The 20,970-nt window shown below is 33.9% G+C and overlaps 1 protein-coding gene across 1 annotated transcript; it reads right to left on the reverse strand.

Moving 5' to 3' along the window:
- Positions 1-1,650: 1,650 nt before the first annotated feature.
- Positions 1,651-18,924, reverse strand: Smp_149320 (putative tricarboxylate transport protein; the record flags this gene model as incomplete). The annotated part of the gene is made up of 6 exons (XM_018796646.1): positions 1,651-1,728; positions 6,203-6,441; positions 14,597-14,734; positions 15,189-15,274; positions 18,606-18,816; positions 18,855-18,924. 6 exons carry the CDS (start codon positions 18,922-18,924, stop codon positions 1,651-1,653), a joined length of 822 nt encoding a protein of 273 aa, XP_018651767.1.
- Between the last annotated feature and the right edge of the window lie 2,046 nt (positions 18,925-20,970).

The raw sequence follows: 20,970 nt of genomic DNA on the forward strand, positions 1-20,970 counted from the left end.
CTGGTTGTTAGAAGGGGTATCGGTCTCATGACTTCTGAAGAATATCGGATTTCAGCATGATTCTTCATTCAACTCCCACGACAGAGTTTAAATGGTTTAATTTGTTTATTCTGGTTAGCCATTCTTGGAAAAGTCGTGTTCTACGGGATCAGGTTGCTAATCCCATGCCCAACCCTCCCTCTTTACCCGGGCTTGGGGCCGGCAGTAGCCCTAGAAGAGCTACAGGTGGAGTCATTATGATCACTGTCTTGTCTGTATAAACGTGTACGCTTCATTACATGTGACAGCCTACGCAAATATCTCTCCCCAGCTAAAATGTTAATCGCTTAAATGTCGCTCGATAAATCATGCTCTTTCCCATGTATATATGTACTCGGATCATCCTATTAGCATTTGCCTTGCCTAACTGATCTTCATTCGACTTGACTATAAATTCATCTCTGCCTCGAATTCGCTTGATGTGTTTATAGTTTTGTTTTCCGTGTTATCCGCTAATAAACTGTAGTCACCGCTTCTTATTGACTTCTGACTTCAAACACCGTTGGGATTTTTATAATAATGGTTATCAAGGTATTTGCCCAACAAAACTAAGCCACTACAGAAATGGTGAGCCGGACGTGAGCCTTGTGATCTGGGGTCAGACGCGCTACCGTTGAGCCAAAGTTATCAAGGTTAACAAAGCCAAGACACTGCAAGACATGACAACGCTTCATGGATCAAGAGAAAGCTTAGAAACAGAAGATAAAAACACAACAATACAAGAATCTGCTGATTGTACAATAAAAATCTAAATAGCAATCTTTCGTGTGATACTCCTATGAGTAATAATTCAACAGTACTCGCCCCATTATTTCAGAGATATAATATATTTTCTTTTAAAAGTAAACTATCACGAACAATCTGTCTGATATTAGTGTCAGTTTCTTACTAACTAAATCAATAGACATTAAATAAATTACCTACCGCTGATAACACGACATGTGTCTTGTGCAATACAGAAATAACATCAAGAACTATGGAGAAAATAATGTACTACTCCAAAACATTTGTGACGAGATGAACCAATTGCACGGGTTTTCAAAAAAAATTGTACGATCGATTTAACAAAAAAGTCAGGGAATGAATGTTGTTCCAACATTAAACTACAAGCTTATTAGGGATAAAACAACTTATTGTAAGTCAAATCCATGTAACCAATGAGCCAACTGGAAATGGGAGCGTCATTTCAGATAAAAACGGGTTTCATCTTGTTAGACGATTACAATATACTACAAAAAATGTATAACTAATCTTCAGTGGTTGAATTCATGAGTTGATTTAAACCAGACCACTATTAAAGACCTGGGAGCAATGGACGGCCGATTCGTCCTAGCATGGGACTCCTCAACAGTGCACATCCACGATCCCACATTCGGGACTCTATTCCAAAACCTTCGGTTTCGCGCACAAACGCTTAACCTCTAGACCACTGAGCCGGCATCCAACAGTGTTAATACCTAACTTCAATCGATCCGTGAACTTGTGCAACCATTCATCCGTTGTCTGAGGTAGATACCTGTCTCTAAACTTTCAGTACTTTAGCTCTTGTTCGTTCAAATATTGCCAGATAAAATTATTTTAAACTGAAATATACGTTAGAAATAAATAAGCTTACGCAAAAAAGCCTTCTTCAGTCCATATTTTCCATGCGCAATGAAGTGTATTTTTATATTTATGTGCATCGAGGCCCTATGTAGAAAAAAATCCAGGAATTTTAGTAATTAAGCTATTTTGAACTGAATTAAATGGGAACTACAATAACAAATGTCAATATAATTGAGAAAAGCTCAACTCCCTAAGCATATTTCCAATTCAAAGAAAAACAAAACGTTTGTGTGATATTTTGTAAACATAAAATGTTTGTAGTACATGAAAGATATTCGACTGTCAATGGAAGGTCAAATATTCTTCAGAGTAGTTATCCCTGTATTTATTTACATGTGTAGGACATGATCTTTAAAATGAATTACCATGAGCAAGTAATAATAATAAATGCTTCGAAGCAATAGTTTTCTAATGTATGGTCACTATAACCTAAAGTAACATCACAAATAACATCAGTTTGTGAATTCACTAAGAAAATTGGTGAACGGTTGCTCAACTTCGTGGATCAGTTGAAGTTAGACATTACCACTGTTGGATGTCAGCTCAGTGGTCTATCGGTTAAGGGCTCTGGCTTGAGACTGGTAGGTCCTGAGTTTGAATCTCGCGAGGCGGGATCGTGGGTTCCCACTGCTGAGGAGTCCCATAATGGGACGAAACGGCCGTCCAGTAGATCCAATCAACCCCAATCAGTGTTCGGAGACTTAAGACGATATTGTTCATAACCAATGTCGATGGAGCAGATGCCCTATTACATAAATATCATCTCGATATTTTTCTTCATGTTATAAGTTGATAATTGTTGTTCCTTGAAATGAGAACTGTTTTTCTTGTGCCCAAGTTATTTGTGCTTTCCGAAGTTTGATGAATTAAAGAACTGGAGAATAATCAGAAAGAAGTGACTTTATGACATTTTCAGGCGAGATATTTGAATATGCACACAGCATATCGGATTGCATTAAACCAAGAGATAGGATCCACTGAGTACGAGCTGGTGTTTTTCAACTGTTTGATTGGAAAAAGACCAAATTAAACGATAAAAATTATCGTTATCCGAAAATCAATACATTCTTAGAGATAATTAGGCTAACAATGCGGACATGCTTGTTCTACGAAGGTTATATATGTGAAAATTTTAATTAAGAGTTGTAATTTCATTAACAACAGGGAAGGCCTACAGATCGGAATTAAGGAAATTCTAAATAAACATAAAACTTTATTTCCTGATCACCAGTGCCATATGAACAGCTCTAGTTGGAGATTAAGATAGGTTAATAAAAGAAGAGCAGCAGGACGTTGTATATGAAATTAAATATCATGCTGGCGAAACTTTTTGACGGTTGAATATGAGGTTGAAGAAACACAACAATGTTTGAAATATGTTTCTATATCATCGTTTGATCTCAAGAAACTTGAGAGTAAATCCTTACGAGAGCTACAGACAGCAAGATCAACTTCAAGAGGATTAAAATTCTTCAGAAAGGGTTTGGCACCCACCAATAAAGACTGACAGAATAAGCGCTATATATATGTATTACTAAGGACATCGTGAACAGAAATGATGGAACACAACTAGCTATGTCTTGGCGACTGAATATCAGCAAGTTATTTGGACTTTACCTCTACCCACCCAGTTTGTATCACAAGTAGATTTATTTGAACAATTAATTTTAATGTTTAAACATCACAACTATGTATTTAACTTTTCTCATTTTACATACACTTCGACGTTTTAAAACCTACATTTGTATTGATATTTTTAATGGGAAAAATGATTAACATGTCTTTGACAGAAAACAGAAACTGCTTACATTATTGTAATTATCAATAAAATACAATTACACCGAAGTACACTGGAAAACATCCTTAATACTATGCTTCACTAGGCGTTTGTGGAGTGGTTCTCAAATGGTTTCATTGATGATGAGGATTTGATTATTACGAAACTTGATAAAGGAACAGGAACTGTCCTACTTAAAAAAACATGACTATATTGACAAGATGAATAACATCTTGAATGATCACCTATAATTTCAGAAACTGACTGACCAAAATACGTTATTAATAAGACGGAAAATGAACTGATGGGACAAACAATGATATCGTTAAACGTAATGTCATTGTTTACAAATGTACCACTCAGGGAGACTGTAGAATATACCTGAGAACAACTCAGAGAACAAGGAATAGAGACTACAATCCCTGTGACAATCATCAAGAAATTATTACTAAAATGTACTATGAATGTACACTTCAGATTCAATGATGAAATGTATAGACAAATGGATGGTGTCGCGATGGGTTCACCCCTAGGTCCCATATTGGCTGACATTTTTCTTGCTAAACTAGAAAATGGTTCACTGGTAGAGCAGATTGAAAGGTTCTATTTCACTGCCGATATATGAACGATACTTTCATCCTTTGTAATGACCATACTGACTTGACAGAAACACTTGAGCTTTTTAATGCAGTTCATCCGTCTATAAAATTCGCATGTGAGGGAGAAAATGGAGGTAGAATAGCCTTTCTAGATGTTCTACCTACAAGGAGAAAAGATGGGTCACTAATAAGAAACATGAACAAGAAAACTACTTGAACTGGCCAATATAGAAATGTTCTTAGTTTTGTCCCTCTACAATACAAAAGGAACCTCATTAAGATACTTCACTACAGAATAAAGACAACACGCTCTCTAGATGCGGTTGAAGACAAAACAAAGGCATTGTATACAACCATGAAAGAAAATGAATGTCCGGAGAAATTTATAAATAGACATTTAACCAATAAATGAAAGCATAACTGTGAGCAAAAATCCTCTGTATATGCGCTTACAATTTAGACGCCATGCACCTAGTGAAATGTTACGCAGATCACTCCAAATAACTTTTAATGCATGTAAGTTATAATAAATTTTTCACACATCCGACGATCACTCCGAGGTTGAAAGATAAATTACCCAGACTAACCACTTCTTTCTATATCCATCAATTCAACTGCTCCCGTGGAGCAAGTAATATTGGCAGAAGTTCTAGGAATTTGTATCTTCGGGCTCATGAGTACCTCCCAGTGTGCTTAAGCAAAGATATAGTTGCAAGTGTTAACAGCTTCATTTTAGCTCATTTAATTCAAACCGACCATACAGCCGTCATGGAGCAATCTTTCATAATAATATATCGTGTTAACAACAGTCTGCCTAAATCCATCAGACTGATAATTCTGCAGACGGCTGAAGCAATTGCTATTCGGATCAAAAAGCCAAAGCTTTGCGTTCAAAACAAATATGTTCATTCGCTCCTGTTACCCTGACAACTTCGGGCCTAATTAGTTAATAATCAATTTTATGATATGGTGACGTAATTTGATCAGTGTTTATTTTTATATTTTAAACTTATCCACACATCAAATCATTGTTATTACTATTACTATTGTTATTAATTTTACTATTATTACACCTACTAACCAGAGAGGGGTTTTGTGGATATTATGGCAGTTTAATAGTTGAATTCGTGAGTCAATTGAAGCCAGACCACCATGGAAAACGTGGAAACACTGGACGACTGTTTCCTACTAGTATGGGACTCCTCAGCAGTGGGCATCCACAATCCCGCCTCGTGAAATTTATTCAGCATCCAACCCTATTTACTAATTTGTACCTAATTCATATTATTCTACATATTACGTGATTTCTGATTTGTGATTACATTATTCACTCTCTCACCCCATGTTGACCATATTTATTCTGATCATTTATATCACAATTTCATTTAATTTATAAGCTTATTCAAGTTAACACTTCATATTAGTCACGCCAACTTTAACGATTTTGTTTTAATTTATATGACAAACAACCCTTGATTAACATGTTATAATTTTAAATGATGTACTCTAGTTTACATCTGACCGATTTTATGGATTATTAATTTGGATACAAAATTGAAAAGAATATTCTTCGTTCATGTAAACACTTTAATATGATGGGAATTTTTGATCGATTATTCATTTTTATTATTTATTCATTTGTCAATAGTCCCCTGTTATTTTGATTTATTTTGGGACTTCAAACGCGTTTTAATCTCAAAGTCTTCATTGAAAAACTGGACTAAAATATGTCAAGACGATCTCGTTTATACCAATAATTCATTGATCCATTTCGAGGGAGCAACTAGGAGATTTGACAGTGCATAGACAGACATCATATATCATGACATAATTTATCAGTTGAATTTGTAATAATTTGTTTGATATAACACAGTAATCGTGTTAGCTGGTTGGTAACGACCAGTAGGAAGCTCTTGAATCCAAACTATGTGATAGTTAACTGATGGTAAATAGAGACATGGATCCGTTTGACCCAGAGTATAGGTTAAACTTACTACGATGCGGCTGATAAGATAATTCTCAACAATCTGATATTGTAAGCGTGGACCACGATATCGGCATACTTAACCAAGTGGCTACTATGGAAACGTGACCTACAAAACACGATCAGCACTGAATACTAGCTAATATGACATTTCTTACTAATCAAAAGTCGACCGATAAATATGGTGATAAAAAGTACACTTGCTTGCATTCGAGTTTTGACAACATCTAGAGGTGTGTTTCCATAGACGGATGCTGCACCAGCAACAATCCCAAATAATCCAGTTAGTAATTTTGGGACAGGTAGTCCAGTAGCTTTGTCACCTCGATATTGTCGATAACCATCTTTCAAAGTTTCCATTACAAAGAAACGAATGGCTTGATTACTTCCTTGTTTCAGAATTGTCGGTGTTACACCTTTGTACATACCAGTAATCCCTACAACAAAAAAAGAAAACTGATGATTTGATTATTTGCTCAGTTCCACATAATTTCTTGAAATTTAAACAGAAAACCGAACTGATTAAGGTGTAAAAAATCCAATAACATCTATTGGGATAAGATTAGAAGCTCACTCAGAAATGACTAGGTAAATGATGTAGGATTGAATGTTTGTTGGATATTACTAGAAACAATGACAACGCATGTTTGTTTCATAAGTCTAATACAATACACCAATATCGATAATACTCATTGTAAGAAAGTTGACTAAAACAATGAACTTTTAGTCGAATAATAATCTATTGACAATGATGTGACGAATATTTATAAAATTACTAGAATGATGAATACATCTAAACTAATAATTTCCTTGAATATCTCTGCTAACAATCATAACTGAGCGGAAACACTGATCGATTTTCTAAATACATCGTGCAAATGGAGCCATGAATTACGTATCAGATAATTAATAATGGTGTAAATTATGTTCACAAAATGACTAGTTAATGTTGGACTTTTGCCTAATGCAGTAACGACCATGATTAGTAGAGGTGCATTAAGAGACGACGATATGAACTCAATAAATATGTATCACTTATAAGCTAGACCATAAACAGGAGTGTTATAAAATTTTAAACCGATTGATCAGCTTACATTGGTAAATGAGAGCAACTCCATACACACGAAAGGGAAGATACGTCTGCAGGTATTCTCGAGGATGTTTTATGGAATCAACATTTCCGGCACTAAACTCATCAAGTAGTGGGATAGCCTATCAGATGTTGGATACATAACCAAGATAAGGAGTTATGTAGAAGCAACAAAACTTCCTTTACTTCATCTAGTTTACCTTACTGATCTTACTCTTAAAAAGAGAATTATGAAAACTGTATTAGAATGATGGCATGATGAATTTCTTTCCATCTCAAAAATTTCCAATAGTTTCGGAACTTACTATAGTCATTTATACATTTACTCCTAAACTGAACAACGTCTCACATTGTGATTCAAACTGTCTCAAATGGGTCATATTTACCGATCGCTATGACGTTTCCTCTTCCCTTTTCCGTTAACTTGGTTGAAATTCACCAATCAAGCAAAATTAGAATGTTTGGTCTGAATTAAGTGAACAAAGTCGAGCATAAGTGCATGATCTTCTACAAGAATTGACCTACAGCACTTGTATCGAGAGTGGTGTTTCACAAGGAAGGTGGGTAACGTAAAATGAATTCCAGTGACGGACTGATGGTTATATTTGGTTTATTCGACGTACGCTCTTTTATTTTTGATGTTCACTACTAGTTTGGAATATGAGGTTTCCCTCTACTCACTAACACGTTCAAAGTCAAATTCTTTGTCTCCACCTACATATTTTCATTAAAAGCAGTAGTTTAAAGTTCATAGAACGTGAGACCATCTGAGAGAGCTTTGAGAGGGAGCATGAAAATCATTATTTGAAAACGCCATCTCATGTTATGAAATTCTTTCGATATAATTTACATGATTTATAGAAATAATTACTGACTTAATTCAATGATTGATCAAACTGATTTTTCGAAAACATTTTTAAACCTATTGTATACAGAAGAACATAAGATAAGAATAAATCACTAGTTCAAAAGCGATCACTTAAAATGCATCTTCAACTTCTATTTAGAAAACAAATGTAAAAAAGATATTGAGTTTGAGCTGTTGTATGCACATACACACACACATTTAATAATAATAATTTGGTCAAAGAAAATTAGTAAATAAAGGACTAATAGGGAAAGGAAATAGTAACAAAAAAGTTTACAGAGATTTATAGTAGATAGAATTGGTTGGCGATTCTTCTGGGCGAAATCTCCTGAAACTTACAAATGAATGCAGTTTTGGTGAGTTTGCGTGAATACTAGAATGAGGCAAGAAATTCAAAGTACACCCGTGGATTACACGATCATCACGTTTACAAATTTATTATCTAAGCTATATTTTGTAATGAAGATTTGGAACTTATGCGGTTTTCTATATGATATTTCAGTAGAACAACCTGTCAACAAAACACTAGGATTCTCTAGTGTTTTATGCCACATCAGCAGTCAGATCTTACAAAAGAAGGTCAGTGACAGATGTCTTATTTAAATTACAAATAAATATTGATTATTAATGTATATGTTAGTCAGTTCTGAACCAAGAAACTGTTCTGAAAACTGAGAGATTGGGCGATTAACCTAAGTGATGAAATCAAGTCAAATACACTGAGTAGAAATTAGTCATAAGTCATTTAACGTTAAACGCGCTTTCTTTGAGAAGCCTTTGAAAAGAAACTTTATAGTCTTTTGAATCAAGATAGATAAAAGTGAAATCTGAGTGGTATTCGTATGAATTTTTATTTTAATTCATGATTAGTGGTCGGCTATCTTGAACACAAATATCAGTTTCATCTTTTGAAGACAAATCCATGAGGATAGTGGTTATGTTTTCTGAAACTAGAAGCTTTGATCAGTAACCGAATGCTTTATTCGAATTATATGATTTATCTCAGGTAACAATACTTCAAGAGTGAGTTCCAGACCAGCTTACCAATAACTACACTTAATTGTAACATAATATCAACAGCCATTGAGCCTATGCAAAATTAGGGGGCTGATACTGTTAAGCGTTAATCATAAATGTTTATGATCAAATGTATCATCGTGACAGCTACCTAGTGACAAAAGCACTACATTTCACGTACCCTTTTCATCGATAAGCAAATGTTCTAGTTTTCATTTAACAAGTGTTTTGTAAGATACATTTCTAACGATTGATATTACAGTGGTGTGGAAGTACAATTCATGAGAATATCATAACAAAGATTATTATTTATATTTTTCTAATATAATTGGTAGACGCTTGCCTAATTGTACTTTAATATTATCTAATTTTTAATCCTTCGTTTGACCTGTAGATGGTTGTCACACATCTTATTGTTATTCATTGGCCGATGTATCAATAGGTAGGTAGAAGGTCATCTGTCCTAATAGTAATATAATTGAACTGATCAATAATTGGACTAGAGAAAGAGAGTGAAAGGTCATACAACTGCTTTTTTTGTCATTATGTTTCGATCATAAAGGATTCAATACAACCCAAGTAATCTGTTTTTTCCGAAATGATGGATTTCAAAGCATACCTTTCTTTTATTTACTTAATATGAAACGTTAATTAGACAAATGTGAAGGCATAACATGATAATACTTCTCTCATGTTACCAGTCTTTGGAAAATTAAACAGGATATTAAAAACAACAGCAAATTTGTCACCGATTAGGGTATATTTCTTATACTGTAATATAATTTTCACCAAAGAAATATAAGTTTTCAATTGATTTCTCAGTGGAAAAAAATATCAACTACGGATTCACGAGAAGTGATAATTTGACTTTTAAAGGAGCAATTTATTACCATGACATTTCCAAACTTCGTCATTCATAGGTTTCAAGAAAACATCTACTTAATATGCTCCTTCAACCTTTGTTATAGATCACAGTAATGGCATGAGGTATGGGAGAGATTATAATCACATATTCACGTAGCTGGGATTACTGATGATGGCTAATAATAAATTTCATTGAGTATATATAGTGTTCTTTCTGCAACTCATTGTCTAGATAATCTATCGAACTGCAGCCCAATAACAGTCAAGGGATTATATAATGTGTTAGTTATCGGAACAACGTATTTTAATTCTGCTACTGATTGGACTGAGTTGTATTTATTCCTAATACGAAGCTAATTTTGGAAAGGATGCTAGCTTAAAGAACAATAGTTACAATCATCTAGCCTCTGGTAAAAAAATATCATCAAAACAGGCGTCATAACATCAATATGATTGACCTTTCATGCGAAAAATTATTGGTAATAATTCAAGTCGAGTACATCTGTTATAACTTCTCTTATTATGACCCTGCTATTACTATTGCTTTGACAACAATTCACTTGACAAGTCCCCAAACTAGAACACGGTCGAACAGGGAAGAAATTATATTCCGATTAACAAGGGTAGATAGAATTAAGAAGCACAATAATAAATATGTCAGTATATTTATACTTTTTACATGAGAAGATTCTAGAGTCTTCTCCAAGTATCGACCAACACAATCGTGCACGGAACATGCTTTAATCCAACCTATGTCCCGATAACAATATCCACTTAATACTTTCCCATGTTTATGCATTTTCTGTATCGGTTGGACGGGAAAGATTATTTAATCCAGCTGTTTAATAAGTAGGTGTGGTTCATTATTTAAGGCACATAAAGTCTGGTCAATATATTGTATGTCCGAACATTATGTCATTTGCTTTTCTATAAACAGCATGGCAATGAGTCTAAACAAAAATGCTTAGCAAATGGACTTGTACATTATAACTAAGTCGCGAATATTTTATTTATGCTTAAAGTTTAAGTTTAATTAAAGCGAATCCGTCTAACAATTTAATGTTTTTGAATGTACACAGAATCACTAAGGTAAATGTGTATATGGTAGACGAAAGTAAGTGAAGCACTAAACAAACTTAAATTCCAAAATAATTTCTACATCACTAGAATTCTACATGTTTAGTATGATCTAAACAATCATAGCAATCGAAACAGCTGATAGAAGAGTATTATTAAGTAATATGAAAATGAATAAACTAGAAACGTGAAGAAATCTAACTAATTATCTAATCTCGGAGTAAACTTATCGATCATTAATCAACATCTATGGAAATCTAAAACATCAGAACAATACATGTAACCAAACGATATTGTGTCACTGAAATCATGAATTGATCTAGGTTAGACCATCATTGGAAACTTGGGAGAACAGGACGGCCGTTGCGTCCCAGTATGGGACTCCTCAGCAGTGCGATTCCAGGACAAGGAATCGAAACCTTAACTTCTAGACAACTGAGCCAAGATCCAACTGAATAAAAGTTTGGCTTCAATCAATCTAAAACATCGTGCAACATTTTTTCTTCGTCTTTATAGTGTAACCTCATCATACCCAATACGGTTGAACTCCACTGGTCACGGCTTTTGACTAGAATTCAATCAGACCCTCATTGGGTTTAATTATATGCATCAATCCAGGCACTCTGTGGATCAATGGTAACAATCGAAAAGGATTACACAATTAATCCTAATAAGTTAAAGAGCATGAATTAACTAGTAAGGTGATACTAAAGATAAAAATGAAAAAATACGTTGACATAGGAAGTATGTCAAAGCTACGAAAAATGAATTTATTGGAAATGAATTTATAAGGAATCGCGAATATTTAGTTAAAGTACGTACGATAGTAAAGAAGAGAAAGGGTAGAAGGAATGAGTTACAACGTCTATAAAATTCTCCTCTCTCCAAGGAAAGAACAAAAATACCACAAACCTCTTAAGAACACAAGGACTAGGCTGGTTTGCTCGAGAACAAATTATATCCAGAAAATGTTAAATCACTCTTGCTTCTACCTACCACATGACCACAATCAACATAATGTGATTAAAAGTTGTTTAATGATTTTTAAAGTTATTCTTATATCGTATAAAGAAGACAATGAAATTTTTTGAAGCTTGATAAACCAAGTCAGTCTGTAGTCAATAAAGACTACGAAGTCGATCCAATTTACCGGTCAATCAGAAAAATCATGGACAACTATCAGGTCAAAAAAGGTAATAACCAAAATAAATATGGAAACGATAACAGGATAAGTATCAAAAACAACAAATAAACATCAACTGAACAAGTTGTCAGTAATATATGCAGAAACTTGAATGCATCGCTTCAATCTGAAGTTCATATTGATGATATTTCCCAGGATCTAGGTGTTCGCTAACTCCGTCTGAACGACCAATTCACCTCTATGCACATGAACAGCTAAAGTGGTAAAACTATGTGACTTATCTTTTATTTGAGGAACTACTACTGGTCAACTAGAAAATGATAAGCAGGTATAAGCTGCACTAAAAAACTTTTTAATGCTCTAGTTACCCTTTCACGTTGAACACCGCCAGTCATACCTCCATTGAACCATAACCTATACCAGAGAGATTTTATACGATCAGTTCGTGTTTCTACCTTCGTGTTCACTGTACACAAACATTTCTTCGAAAAGAAAACGCCACAGACGCCCTACATCAATCAAAATACTATGTACAAACCCTATTTTTTGTCTATATTATTGATATATTTACGACAATGCCCATCGCCTTAGTGTCAGTTTACATTGTTTACATATTGTGATTATTTATATAATCCCTTTCCATCATTATTATTGACCGACAGATTACCTAGACTGTTTTTCTTCATATATGCATATAAATAGTACTATATATTACATTAAAGCCTAATGAATATCTGATCAATAACAACATCATTCTACATTACATCCTGTAAATTTCAAATATTTCCAAACCAATGTTTACATAAGATCATAATAACAGAGCTGATGTGTGCATTATATCTCATCTACATTAAAAAAAATAATTTCGTAAGTTTATGACTGTCATTTTTACGCTTAAGTAACAAAAATGACCTCTTTGTTATAATTTTCAATGTTCTAAACAGCATACAAAGGAATATTCACTTTTCATTTTACATATAAGGTAAAGATCAGTTTTTTCCTAAATTTCCCGCGAGAACCATTACCTCATTTTTCAGCCCTGGTTGGCATGTCTCTACACAATACTTTTATGCCAAATAGTAAACTCCAAAACAAAAATCCAGTAACGCACTGTCAGGTATGCACAAACATTCCTTTAGTGCCTAGACAATCATTTACGATAAGTATTTTGAAAAGAACAAATATCTATACAATTCTATCGATAATTCAACACCCGAATTCCTAAAGAGAAGATTCCAATTTTATACTATCTAAAGTCCTCATTATATTGTCAGGATGTTGCACAGTTAATATGTTTTCAAAAGAACTGAAGCGAAACGATTCTAGTTATAAAACTTAAAATAACGGATAATAAAGAAAAAATAAATCACAATCATACAGTGAAATCAATTCCTCAAATCATCTTCATATCTTTCACCACACAGAACCAACTGATAGCCTTCCTTCAATGACAGACACTGCTACAGAACTGCTCGGTCTACAGAGTCAAATGCTGCTTTTAAGTAAAAAAAAACTATCATTGTTGGATGCCGACAAGCATGCCTGTGTTCTAAATCTGACGAATAGTGAATATGTGGTCGATACAGCCATGACCAGGTCTGAAGCAAGCCTGATTTTCTCGTGTTTGCGGTTCACGAGTCTTTGTTAGGCGCCCGAAAATTAGAGGCTAGTATTTTAGATGCTATGTTAGTCAGCCTAATCCCTCTATGGTTATCACGGGATGATTTGGGCCCCTTCTTATATATTGGGGCAATCAGTGATTGAGACCAGTCAGATGGTTAACCTAGATCTGATTTGTTTTCGTTCTTCATCGTGTTCAGAGCCTGATGAGATGAGTTCACGACAATTCATCAGTGCAATAGACTTAGTGGTAATCCATTGGTTTTTCACAACCCTTTGGTTTAAATCACTAATAAATGTCGCTGCAGTTTCCACAGCTGTTTGTATATCTTTCCAAGCAACATTTGGGTCAGCCTCGTATTCGTTTGGATCCAAAGTGAGAACTTAAGGAATTCAAAGAAAGTAAGGGGTCTTGAAAATTGCCAATATTTTAGTCAGCAGGCGAATAAATACTGAAAAATACTGCGACTTCCAGAGAAAAACTGAAATGTCTAATTTATTTAGGCCCATCAGATCACCTTCCAGCCCTACTATTTTAGTAGATCGAAGCTGTAATCTTACCGCATTTTTTCCTTTAGCTAACATAAGCAAACGATTCTTAAACCATGTGTGACATTGTTATTGTTTAGTTAGTTTTCTAGTTAGGCTGACAAAATGACGCTATTTTAGGGTTAGAAGCTATTTCTTACGAAACTACGAAGTTGTGATTTGCCAACAGATTACAGATAAAAATGTGACTACCATGTTGATTATTAGTCAACTTGGAAACAGAGAATGTTGACCTTTCAGACTTCCCAGTAGGGCTGTAGCACAAATTAGTTTGAAACAACTACTGAACTCCTTCATCTTTTATATAAAGAGTATTGTTTCGATCAATACGTAATATTTAACACTAACAGCTTTTGTTCTTACCATGTTCTTTGATGATACATCTGCAACCATGAAAGAAACCACGATAATGCGGATTTTTAGATGTTTGATCATTAATAAATTTCACTTTAATTGTTTCCATCGGAGTGACTACCATTATAGCTTCACAAACTCCTGCACCTATAAGTAATAATTATGTATAAAAAGGAATGTAAAATGATATGTGGTATAAATTCAAATAACACTACAGAATTAACCTATCCAATAAGAAATTAGATTTTTACGATCAATATCTTACGATGCTTATGTTTTTTATGCTAAGATATTTTTGATTAAAATCTTTTTATCCTCCTCATAGGTAGATCTTGAACTCCTCCTTTATAAAAAACAGTTTTCAAGACATTTGGCACAATTCTATTCATTGGTTGGAAAATAATTTTTATGGGAGTAACATCTCTCTCATCTAAGTTATTTTACATTCATCAAATAGGCGTTGGGACAATGCTGTCACTTCACTGGTTATTCTCTGATATACCAAACTGATCTTATATTCAGAATAAATCTCAGTCATCTCTTGAACAGGAAATATTTTGGGTTTTTGATCAAAAGGGATTAAAATGACATTGACACTTACCTAAACCACATAAAAGTTTCCTTCCAGCTGTAAGAGTTCCATCTGGGGATAAATTATGACGTTTAAACTCCTCAAATGCTCCAAATCTAACAAACAAACGTAGTAAAATACATCATAAAATGTAAAACTCAAGAATTAATGTAAGCTACTTCTTCAGAGTAAATGAATAAACGACATTAAACTAAAACAAGTTTAATGTCGGTTATTCATTTACTCTGAAGAAGTAGATTACATTAAGTCAGTGAAAAGTCAGAAAAACATTATTTTACCTGATGGGACAACTAAAATATATTTATTATTAACGCTCTACTCAATGCTCAATTTATTTGTAACTATCAAGTTCAACCATGGTATATATACCTGTAACATTCAAGAGTTTATGGTGTATTACCAGCTACGAACAAATTGGATTTTTTTTTTCTTGGAAAAATAGATGAAAACGTTAAGTGGTTCCATATTAATATGATAATTTATACCTATGAGACTTAATCGATTTTAGATAAGAAATTAAAATATGAATTGGACCCATGACAAGCGAATGAAAGTGTATATTCAGATTATCTAAGGAATAATTCTAAAATTGAATGATAAAACTGTTTCGCTTATAAGATAATAATGGACAAAAAACATGTTAGCATGATTTATTATCATGTATCAAGAAAATTTAACTGACTTTTAAGAATATGGTAAGTCTGTTAGCTCTGTATTTTTAATTGGATATGAATATTTAGATATGCAATATAAATCTAAATGAGGATATGAAAATACTAACGTCAGTTTTAAAAGATTTTAAATATAATGAAGACCTTTAAGTGGTATTTCGATTTTATTAATACGTTTTTTATAAAAGAATATTTCACAATCATATAAGACAAACTGACTGGACTTGAGGGTGAGACTATAATTTATGGACAACCTTTGAGCGACGGTAGACTGACATTGAGAGTGTCCACCTAATAACCAGGACCAAATGAGGGTTATAAAATAATGTGAGAAATTAAAATTATCATTTACAGTTGATGACTAAGGCTAGGAATTAGATTTAGGGTTTTCATCACGAATTGATATTAGCTTTAATGCCAAAACTCTATTTATCTGAATGGATGAGTGGATTTCGCTCCGAAATCCGAGACCCGTTATCTTATACGTAACTGATTCGTCCATAAATTGTAGTCTCGCAAACTTGAGTTCTGAAATGACTAAACTGAGGGCTAAAATATCTGTTTTTACTGTAACTAAGACTTAAAAGAACTGTTATGTGTTTTCCTCAGACATTTTTCAATTACCTATTTGATTCAAAAAAGACAATCCATTTGAGAAAGCTCAATGAAGGCAAAGCAGCTAGTAAGATGTCATAAATCCACAATAGCTTTGTAAAAGAACTAATACTAATAGGATATTTATTTAACTAAATTCATTAGAAATCTGAATACAAATTTTTATATAGGGTAATACGAAAACAGTAAAACATTTTGTTTAAAAACACGAAATTGTTGAAGTATGTGAGCCACTAGTCTGTCGTTCAATATATAACTTATAATAACAGACCAATTAAGAAGAATGAAATTATTCAAGTAGTCACGTATATATACGATAGGAAGTTAACAATTAGAAATGAAGAAAAAAATCGAATCGATGCGAAATTTTAACATGATTATCAAAACAAGAAATGTATATCACCGATTTCTATGCAGTGGATTTCTAACCTTGTTTAATCTTAATTTATATCATCTTACAAAATGGTTTCATGAAATCATTATCCACTTATTTATTATTATTTTCAACGTTAGTATTAGTATTATGTATTTTATTTAAGTTTGTATAGAGAACAAGAAAAGGTTACGTTAAACAATGTGCTTTTTGTGGCTTGTTGTATTGTATGAAGTTTAAATCCCTCAACTGCGTATTATTTTAAGTGATTTTGTTAGTTTCAGAGGTAATCCCAACGCATTCTGGAGTTGAGCGTTACAGAAACATGTAAATGACCCCATCCGACTTCTTACGTTCCCCTACTTAAAAACTATTATCCAAGGATTATGGACTATCAGTTGAAAAATGAGCATACTAAAAGAATAGATCTCATGCTTCAAGATAATTATAAAAATCGTTTATTAATACATACCGTTACCAGTTAAGATAATTTGCTAACGATCAACCTCCAGTTTGAGGAGGTATAAGTAAGTAATCTTTTCTTAAAGTGATGACTCGGATAGGAGTAAGTTGAAAAAAGCAAGTGGCAGCCAAACTAATACTTTATCTGCAATTTTAGAATATAGACATCGAGTTCGCTTCCAAAAAACACAGTGTATTGAATTATTCTGAATATATCCATAGTAACAATAATTCTTATTATTTTTAATATGAAGTCAACTGATATAAAGAAAATATGTGACGGAGAATGAGTGCGGATAAATAAGTATATTTAATGGCGAGTGGTTTCGTGTAGTGATACTTGATTTATGTCGCTACCTAAACTTCCACGGGCAAGTCACATGACTCAACTTAATAGAATGCTATTTCAAGTTTCAGGCCTTTCGCGTTATTGTTGCTCTAAAAACTGTTCTACGTAGATGATAAATTGTCATACCTGACATAGGAGTAACCGTTTTCAATGCAAAGCAATCCATCTTTATATGATTTTATTTCTTACATATGAATTTATGTGGATAAACGTTTTCGGCTCCTAATAAGGCAATCACAATGAAAGAATTCTAAGGGGGTACATATCGCCATACAAAACTTAGTTTAGGCGTTATTTATTTAGCTATAACTATACACTTCAGAGTAGTGCAGTTGGTTAAAAAGAGAAAATAACAGTCATGCATTATCATTTATATGTATATATACATATATACAGTATGAACGATAGTCTGATTGTGACACAAGTTTATGAAACTATCAAACTTTTCAACTACTTACTCAAAAATGTTAAGCGATGTATAAATACAAACAAACCACATATTAAGTGGTAGACACAACAAACATAAACACATAGTTTATAAGTCTGTACTTTGCAAGCAATTTCATTTGATTTTCCGTTTGCAACGTTCTGAACATAATATCTGTCCTTTAAAAGACACATTGTTTGAAGATATATATCTTTTAAGTCAAAGATAGTTACCCAGCATTACAGTGCTAACAAAATACTTTAGAAGAATGGACAATGAACATCGATGACAAATATAGCTCACCACAGCTAACTTGGGGGATAAATCATTTTTGATACTAAAGAACTTACAGAACAGTGTGCATTCAACTAACGTTTTCATGAAATAATCTCTAAAGTTCTGATTAGGAGGTTGGCACTGATGGTAAATCGAATGTTAATACCGAGGAATAAGTCATATCTTTAACCTTATGTCTCTCTTCAACTTGCTTACTTTTAACCTTCAACGCTTCATATATTAACAGACTCACCTGACAGCCGACTTGGGAACGGAACCATATAGAAGGACAGGCAAACCACGATACAAACCACGAAAACCATAGGATCCTACAGTCTTCTTTACACAGTCGATGGGCCCCGAATACTGTCTGGCACTACCCATACGTTCATCAAGTTGTAATTGTGTCTTTACATATTCAGTTGGGAAAGTGATGCAAATCTCAATTGCTCCAGTGACTCCACCTGTGATAAACTTAGCAGACTAATAAACATTCACGTACCTGCTATGGCTCCTTTTACAGTTTTTTCAATAAGAGTTGATTTATGAGGACCTTGACTTTCATGAACCATCCCAGAATGACTGAAAAGTAATATCATACATTGAAAAACATGGGAGCTTTTTTGAAACTAAACACTAAGTCAAAACAGTTTTCTATCGCACAAAAACCATGGACGCCTGTAAAACTCCTTGATAAAGATTACATGCCTCAATAGAGTATATATTACAGCACTAGTGCCTAGATCAAAGGAACCACTAAGAATTCGCTCATGGTAAGTGAGGACTTCGTGATCACTAGTTATCTGAATTTCTACCACCTAACTGGCAAATCACTCTGCAAACAATTAACTGAGGAGTACACCAGAGAGTATGATTAGGTAGTGTGAAATATGGTACAGATTTCGCTGTCAATAACCAACAGAATGACAAAACCACAAAACCCGTACATCAGTTATGAAATTATTTGAAACCTCATAAAAATCTTGCGGATCTCTGTGTCACTGTTATCGCTTGGAGATTATACGTAATTTAGTCTCATTGGGAATAATTTTTCAAGACGTTGTATTTCTCCTAAAGCACAAAATATTATCATTTGTAACTCTAAAAAAACATTCCGACTCAGAGGAGTGACGGAAATAAACAAGGAAGCTCGAGCAGAATAATCCATGGAGTAAAATCTACCGTTAACCCAACCTTGAGTTCAAATCATTATAAAGATGAAAGTACAACTAAATTGATACGTAAAAACAAAATATCTAGCCATCTATATTCATGTGCCGGTAATGTTCGAACTAAATGGTTCCTCCTGGTTCTCTTCTTGATATGTAGGTACGACATTAAATATTCTTCATTATCTGATTAAAATTATATGAGCACCTGATTGGTATGATCGGAGTTAGATTGCACAGCACGTTGCTACTCTGAGGTGTGGAAGAGCACCAACTAACATTTGAAGTGATAGAATTTCAAAACCCAAGCAGGAAAGAACGCAAATAGTCTCTAGAAGGAATACTCGTTGATCGATGTGTAACATTAGTGAAATATGCAACATCTTTATGACGTTCATTCATCTAATACGCACTTCGATATCTTTCAGTGATCTACGATCAATAGTTCCCTTCAATCCTTAACGTATGTAAGATGTGAAAGCACCATATGACGACCGAGGACATTGTCTTTCGGCAGTATGCTCATGAAACTATATTTTTCCAGTTTAATTCATCACTAATGTCTATATTGCATATGATTTCAGAGTAATCACTGACATATAGCATTATATGTGAATGAATGATCTCGTCTATGAGATGGTTACTGGACAACAGGTTATGTAAAAAAGTGGGTGAAAGTAACCTGTAAGTAGAAGCTTTAAATGAAAGATCTTAAATAACTGTTTATCCAACAATAAAACAGCTCCAATAAACCGATGGTTTGTGGAAAATAAAACAACAATATTGTAAAACTAGTTGTAATAGTGAGTCAATTAAAGCTAGACCACCATGGAAAGCCTGGAAGCACTGAACGGCCGTGTCGTCCTATTGTGAGACTCCTTAACAGCGCGCACCACGATCTCGCCTCGCGGGATTCGAACCCAGTTTCGTGCGCGAGCAAGCTTTTCAGTAAGTGTTTGTATTTACAGTACTTGCTTTGTTCTCTTTCCGCGTTTCGACCATCCATTGAAGCTAAACACATAGATTCCTCAGTACTTGGTTGTAAGCCAACCAAACTCACTAGTAGCCATTGCATAATGAATAACTTTATTGACTAAAGTGGAGAAAAGTTGGTGTTGAGTGTCATTCCGGCACAAATGAGCACTGCTAATGTACATTCTCCACACACCTAGCCTAGTAATGTCGGTTACATCACAATAAGATTCTTGTTCCTGATTTTTGAAGATAAAAAACTGCTGATTCTATCTGAAAGCAAATCTTTCGCGGTTGTGCATCACTATCCTAAGTTCGCTAAATTTGCTTAGTTTTACTTTCTTTTATGCCTGCTCATCTAAGTTAAAAGAGTAGGCACCCAGAACGAACATATTTCAACATGACCTATTCCTCAGAAATCTCATCATAAACACTGGCCAGCCAGATAACGTGCAAATTAAACAACCCTACTATTCA

This window comes from Schistosoma mansoni, chromosome 4 (genome assembly GCF_000237925.1).
Source record: "Schistosoma mansoni strain Puerto Rico chromosome 4, complete genome".
Taxonomy (NCBI): domain Eukaryota; kingdom Metazoa; phylum Platyhelminthes; class Trematoda; order Strigeidida; family Schistosomatidae; genus Schistosoma; species Schistosoma mansoni.